This window comes from Triticum urartu, chromosome 2A (assembly GCF_056163025.1).
Source record: "Triticum urartu cultivar PI428250 chromosome 2A, HENAU_Tu73, whole genome shotgun sequence".
NCBI lineage: Eukaryota > Viridiplantae > Streptophyta > Magnoliopsida > Poales > Poaceae > Triticum > Triticum urartu.
The window spans coordinates 11507368-11514928 of NC_141874.1; the positions used below are offsets into that span (position 1 = coordinate 11507368).

Here is a 7561-nt window from a genome sequence, read left to right on the forward strand (position 1 = left end):
CACTCCTAGCTAAGAAAGAATGACAGTTCATCCTGACTACTATCAAATTGCAGTACAAATTCAAGAGCCATATGGCAAAATAGGAGAAAGCTAATCGATGCTAACTAGGTAGAAGTCCATCCTCATCCTCTTCTACTTCCCACTGCATTGTCAAATGCCTTCACACTATGGCCTGAGCTAACAACATTATCAAGCGTCACCTCTATCTCCTCTCACATGAGGTCATCACAACCCATTATAGGATCCAGTTATGAAGGATGCAACATTCAAGAAGCAACTTAACCCGATGGGGTAAGGCTGATATGGTTTCAGATCTAGGATCTTAAATCTTTTCTTCAGAGCTTCAAATGCCATCTCAACCGTAAGTCTAAGGCTAGAGTGTCTTAGATTGAACAATTCCTGTGCAATATTAGGTAGTTCCTATCAGAGAGCTCGTTCAGATGATACTTGGTTTTTTTGATGGCTGGAAGAACACCTGTCTCACATGCATATACTAGTATCATGCATATGATACTAGTCTATGATACTACCTCGCTAATGCATAGTATCATATATTAGTATCATGTAGTACTTTATATATTGTCATGCATGACGCATAGTAGCATAACATTTACTATGATATGGTATCATGATATGATACTCAACCCTCTTTTTCTTCATTTAATTCTATGACACCTCATCAAAATTGCCTAGTTGCCATGCATGATACTAGTTATGATACTACCATTATGATCAGCCTAATCTAGCTACATCACATGTCCTATTCCTATCTAGAGTACAATAATCGAGCTGTCACACCAGTTGTTAGTTCGAACGTACGTACTAGTACTCATCCAGCTCTTCTAAGCCTCCACAAGATCGGAAGCTGTGGGTTATCACCTGCCAGGTGGCCGCCGGATCCATCCGGAAAGTGATGAAGGAGGAGGGCGACGGTGACACGATACGGAAGAAAGCTGAGGAGGGTGACGCCGCCCCGTCCCTCCTCGTTGGCCGGGCCATCACCGTGATGCGCGAGCCAACGGCCATCCCGCACGGCAGCTCCACGGCCACCGGGGCGCCAGCGCGGGGCGCCGAGACGGTGGCGGGGCAGGACACGGGGGCTGACGGGGAGGGGGAAGGGGATGAGGAGGAGGCGGCGGCGGAAGGGGAGAGGAGGTGGGGCATGAGGATAGCCGCGACGGCGAAGGCGGAGGAGGCTGCGGCGTCGATGGAGGAGGCGGAGGAGGAGTTGGCGCCGCGGCTGAAGCGGATGGAGGAGCGCGAGGCGGGCGCGGCGGGGCGGGCCGGGGTGGGGAAGGTGCGCGTGTGGGGCCGGAGCGGGGCCGCGGTCGTGGAGGAGCGGACCTCGAGCTCACGGCGGCGCGGGCGGTTGGTGGTGGCGACGGGCACGACGGACACGAAGACGGAGGCTCGGGCCGCGACTAAACGGTGCGACTCAGCCTTGTCCGAGTCAGCGCGCAGGCACGCGCCAACCGGCCAATGTGGCACCTGACGGACGGGCCCAACTGGTCAGTTTCCCTGTCAATACGTATAATCAGTATTTTTAGCCTCTTTTGCAACGTCTCGCCCCAAAGTTGATACTGACACGTAAAAATTACCAATCTTGGTACCAATCTGCTTCCAATGCCTTAATTGTGGTACTTCTGTGCAATTTACTCTTGTAGAGGAGACGTATGTACTCAAAGCATGTGCACAGCTAAACAAAACTATGAACCAGTATATAATATGAAAATACATTGTATTTTGCCCATCTAATGATACAAATTTGGTTTAGTTTTCTTATATAGAAATTTAGTCAAACTTTGCACCATTTGACTACAGATAAAATCTTTGAGCCTTTTCTTGGAGACGGAGTGAGTACTATGCATGCAAGCTCTCGGTAGGTTCGGACCCAAACCTCTCAAACTCGTGATTGATTTGAGTTGAATGCATGACAGTAACCACCGACCTCCTCTTAATTGCATGTGTAAATTCTGACCGACTAACCTAGCTACCTCACATGTCCTACATAGTAATCTAGGTGTCTACAGCACAGATTAAATGCGGTCATCACTGTCACACCAGTTGTTAGTTCGAACGTACTACTCATCCAGCTCTTGTAAACCTCTACAAGATCGGAACTTCCGGGGCAGGCTGGGCATGGATGCATCCATGGCGCCAACGAAGGGTGACGAGCAGCCCCCGTTACGCATGCTCTTCTTCCCGTTCCTCCTCCCTGGCCACCTCATCCCGATGGCCGACATGGCCGCGCTCTTCGCCGCCCGTGGCGTTAGGTGCACCATTCTTACCACGCCCTTGCAAGCTTCGACCATCCGCTCCATGGTCGACCGTGCCAACACTTCCCTAGGGTCGGTGGATGTCGTCGTTGTTCCTTTCCCAGACGTTGGGCTTCCCCCCAGCGCCGAGAGCGGGACTGGCCTGACATCCAAGGACTACAACGACAGGTTCCTTCAAACGGCGGAGCTGCTCCGGGAGCCCTTCCGCCGCTTCCTGTCCGACCACCACGCCGAGATCGACGCCGTCGTCTCTGACGGCATCTTCCACTGGTCCGTGGACGAAGCAGCGGAGCATGGCGTCCCGCGCATCACGTTCCTCGGCACCAGCATGTTCGCCCGTTCCTGCACTGAAGCCATGCTCTGCAGCAACCCGTTCGAGGCGTGCTCCGACGACCCAGCCGCCGTCGTCTCCCTGCCAGGGCTGCCGCACCCGGTGGTTGAGCTGCGGGGGCAGATGATGGACCCTGTGAAGCGGCCACATGAGTGGGCATTGTTCCAGCTCATCCACGCCGCGGATCGGCGGAGCTACGGCGAGCTCTTCAACAGCTTCCACGAGCTGGAGCCGGCCTACGCCGAGCACTACCGCGCCACACTCCACCGCCGAGCCTGGCTTGTCGGCCCGGTTGCGCTCGCAAGCGGCAGCGGGAAGGACGTGGCGTCAAGAGGCGCCATTGCTGGCACGCTCTCGCCGGAGGCCATCGGGTGCCTGCGCTGGCTCGACAAGAAGCCGGCCAGCTCGGTGGTGTACGTCTCCTTCGGCACAATGACCAGCTTCTCGCCGGAGCAGACGCGGGAGCTCGCCCGCGGCCTTGACCTCTCGGGCAAAAATTTCCTGTGGGTCATCACCAATGGCAGTGCCGCTGCTGCATCAGTGGATATATGTATGCCAGACGGGTTCCCAACTGCGCACCGTGGGTACGTCGTCCATGGCTGGGCGCCGCAGGTGCTCATCTTGAACCACCCCGCCGTTGGTGGTTTCATGACGCACTGCGGGTGGAACTCCACGCTGGAGGCCGTGAGCGCCGGCGTGCCGATGGTGACGTGGCCGCGGTACGCCGACCAGTTCCACAACGAGAAGCTCGTCGTGGAGGTACTCGGGGTGGGCGTCAGTGTTGGTGCCGAGGACTACGCAACATGGATGGAGACCCACCGGGTCATCACCGGCCAGGTGATCGCCGAATCCATCAGGAAAGTGATGAAGGAGGAGGGCGACGGCGACATGATACGAAAGAGAGCTGAGGAGCTCCGCGAAAAGGCGAGGGCCGCGGTGGAGAAAGGCGGGTCGTCGTACGACGATGTTGGGCAGCTCATGGAGGAGTTGATCGCCCGCCGGTGCTCCGGACGTAAGGCGGGTGGATAATTGTGTGATCCGGCCTCAGCGTGCTTCCCGTTTTGCACTGTACCGACTACCATGTACCTTACTCCACCACATACATTTCTGCTTTCCTACCCTGCCGTGGCGGCCCTGAATCTCTGCCTCTGGCTGGCTCTGTTGGCCTGGCCGGGGGGCTGCGGCACGCCGTCTCGCTCGGCAGCAGTGCGTGCATGCGTGCGTGCGTTTCCGCGCGAGAAAGAGAGAGGTGTATGCGTCTCAAACCGGAACATGGGTTCTTGAGGAGAATGGATGGAATGGAGAAGTTATGCTCACTAATTATCAGTCAGCATCTGTGTTTCTTAATGGCTAGTAACAGTGGCGGAGCTAGCTACAAAGGACTGGGGGGCCATGGCGTGTGTGGAGGGCTGGTTTCTTCATAAACTATATTTCTCTCAATTTGTGACACCCAAATACATAATTTCTTCACAAAAAATCAAGGAGCTGGGGGGCCATGGCCCCTGCACTAACACACATAGCTCCGCCAGTGGCTAGTATATGCATTTTCACAGGTTTGACCGCGGGTCACACCGTTTTCTAGCCGCGGTGGACACTAAGGGGGAAACGTGGACACACTTCCTCGGTCTTAGTAAAGGTTTTATCCAGCAATCACAGGGCTGCTTGCATTATACTCACTTTGTCCCATAATATAAGAATATTTTTGACACTAGTGTAGTTTCAAAAACGCTTTTATATTATGGGATAGAGGGAGTACAAATTTTAAGAGAGATGAAGACGGTGTTGTAGTTACGGTGTTGTAGTTCGATTACTAGCTTATGTTCAGATGGAATCTTGTTTAGTACATGAATCCGAATTTCGAGTGGATTATGATTCATCCGCACTGTAACTTGATCTTCTTCACTTTGGGACAAGGTATCCTTGGATCGTCGACAAGTCAAACTAATCCCTGGTACTAAAAATTACATGGGGCCATATCTCCCATATGTGCTGCTGTACTCGGAGTTACCATCTTTGCACATGTTTTTTCTTCCGGTGAAAATCGCGCCGACTACGCTTATGGCGGACGATGGCGGCGTCTATGACGTCGTTTCCTTCTTGAGGCATCGTTGTTGTAGGTCATGGCACCCCACTCGTGATGCTCCGGGGAAAACCCTAGATCTGGGACTACCGTATCGGACGATGATGGCACCTTCGATGCCGTTGTCCCTCCTGGGGATATCATTTTGAAGCACGTGCTAGCTGGAGGGGACAAGAGGAGGAGCGGTGTTACATCTACCGCAAGGCCGACGGCGGATCCCGGCGGCATATGGCGCCACGGAGGTTCGGCGATGGGTGCGTATTGGAGATGGACTCGCGCAGAAGGAGTATGATGTCTGGCGTCATGATGGCGTTGATGGCAGAGAGGCCTGGCAAGCACTTCCACCGCTTCCTGGACGACCACCACACCGAGATCGACGCCATCGTCTCCAACGGTATCTTCCATTGGTCCGTGGACAACGTCGCGGAGCATGGCATCCTGCGTATCACGTTCCTCGCCACCAGCATGTTTGCACGTTCCTGCATTGAGGCCATGCTCATTAGCAACCCGTTCGAGGCGTGCTCCGACGACTCAACCGCCGCCGTCTCCCTGCCAGGGCTGCCGCACCGGGTGGTTGAGCTGCGGGGGAAGATGATGGACCCTGCGAAACGGCCACATGAGTGGGCATTGTTCCAGCTCATCCACGCCGCGGATTGGCGGGAGCTCCTCATAGGCTGGCGCGGGAGCCTCGCCGACGGTGACGTGCGCTTCGTCACTAGTAGAAAAAGGATCATCTGTCCCGGTTGGTAAGGACCTTTTGTCCCGGTTTTTGAACTGGGACTAAAGGGTCGTTGCTAATGCCCTAGCCCTTTAGTTCCGGTTCTTACACAAATCGGGACAGATGGGCCTCCACGTGGCCGGTGCGTCGAGCCCAGGCAGGAGGGCCTTTGGTCCCGGTTGGTGGCACCAACCAGGACCAATAAGCATCCACGCGTCAGCATTTCAGGGGTTGGGGTTTTTGTTTTTTTTGAAGGGGGGGGGGGGAGTTGGGGGTTTTGGGGGGGTTAATTTAGGTGTTTCATATATTGTGTTAGCTAGCTAATTAATAGAGAGAAGTGTCCTCTCTTATGTCCGTGCTTGGTCGATGCTACATGCTATACATAGAGAGGCCCTCGACACGCTAGCTAGTAAGAAAATATAGGAAACCATTAAGTACAGAAGTTCGTCATGCATACCGAGAGAAGTGATCGACCTCTCCTGCATATCAATGACATAAGACACCTCAGGATCTTCGTTCTTAGGCTTATACCATTGGTGAATGCTGATCGGGATCTTGTCCCTAACAAGAACCCCACACTGAGAAGCAAATGCTTCCTTTGTCCGGGTGGGTTCAATCGGTTGGCCGTCGCGCGCGATTTTGTGATCTCAAACCTTTCATCCGAGCGCAACTTTTTCTTCGGGTCTCGTCTCTTTACCGAAGTTGTGCTCGATCCGGAGGGCTAGAAAAAAGAAGAAAGACGAGAGTTAATTAATATGTGTACATACCAAAACAATGAATGCATCAATAGCTAGTCAGCACAGGCTTAACTAATATATTTACCTGGCCGGACTCTGTTCGGTCACCGGAGCCGTCACCACGGGCTCCTTCTTGCACCAGCATTGGGTCACCGGAGTCATCATAATCATGTCTTTCCTCCTCCATTCTTCGATCACCGTAGCCTGCTTCTTCACCCTGTTCTTCCAGACCATCATTGTCGTTAAGATACGACAAGACATCACCTCCGGCTAAGATTATGTCCCCCAACACCTCTTCTTGTTCCTCGACTCGTCCGAACTCCATTGTTTCTGCAAATATTACAACATGGCAATTATTAGCCAAACATGACAGCATGTGGATATATTAGTGACAAATGTAGACCTAGCTTATTCCGGGTTTGGGGTGGCCTCGGCAACGCTTCAAGGGTAGGGGCGCGGCAGGAGGGGGTAGGAGACCGACATCGTATTTTTCTAGGGTTTGGGTGTCCTCGTGAGTTTTGGTCGAGCGAGAGGGCCGGGGGTGCTCCCGTGTTATAAGTTATCACTGTCGAAGTTATCCGGGAGGGGGTTATATCGACAACGACGACATACATACATGGGAAAATAATGTTATCGGGGAGGGGGTAGGTCGACCCCCCCCCTCGTGTTGAAGTTATCGGGACACGGGGCATATCGGCAACGACATACCCGATAAAAAATAAGAAGAAAAAAAAGAGGGGAAGAAGAAAGGAATAGAGGAGAAGAAGAGCAGCGGTGGCGGCAGGGGGCAGGGCAGGGCGCGGGGGCTCACTATGGGCGGCATCGGCGACGGCGTGGTCGGGGCCGGCCTAAGGCAGAGGCGCTGGCGCGCGGGGCAGGGGACGGCGTCGGGGCGACACGGGGCAGCGGTGGCATCGAAGCGTCGAGGTCGGGGCAGCGGTGGCGTGGGGCGGCGATGGCGTCGGGGCCCCGCGGGGCGGCGATGGTGTCGGGGCGACGCGGGGCGGCGATGGCGTCGGGCTGCGCGGGGAGGTGACCGCGACGACGCGGGGTGGCGCGCGGCGACGGCGTCGGGGCGGCGCGGAGTGGTGACGGCGCGGGGCTTCTTCTCCTCTATTCCTTTCTTCTTCTCCTCTTCTTTTTCTTCTTTTTGTTTCTTCTTATTTATTTCTCCTCTTCTTCCTCTCCTCTTCTTCTCCTTTCTTCCTCTTCTTATTTTCTTTTTTCCTCTCATTCTTTTTCTTCTTCTTCCTTTCCTAGCTAGATATATAAAACTTTTCTAAAAATGTAACTTTTGCATATATATAAAACTTTTTCTTCTTCCTTCTTCCTAAATATATAAAACTTCTCTAAAAATGAAACTAACCTAATACTTACTAAATGAGAGAACATATATAGATAAAACTTTTCTAAAAATCT

The 7561-nt window shown here is 53.6% G+C and overlaps 1 protein-coding gene across 1 annotated transcript; it reads left to right on the forward strand.

The window, feature by feature from the left end:
• Positions 1-2036: 2036 nt before the first annotated feature.
• Positions 2037-3937, forward strand: LOC125535060 (putative UDP-glucosyl transferase 73B6). The gene has a single exon (XM_048698116.2). It carries the CDS (start codon positions 2041-2043, stop codon positions 3634-3636), a length of 1596 nt encoding a protein of 531 aa, XP_048554073.2. The 5' UTR covers positions 2037-2040; the 3' UTR covers positions 3637-3937.
• The last annotated feature ends 3624 nt before the right edge of the window (positions 3938-7561 follow it).

Excerpts from the sequence above, each read along its gene's own strand:
- LOC125535060 (XM_048698116.2), top strand. The coding sequence starts at position 2,041 with ATGCGGTCATCACTGTCACACCAGTTGTTAGTTCGAACGTACTACTCA.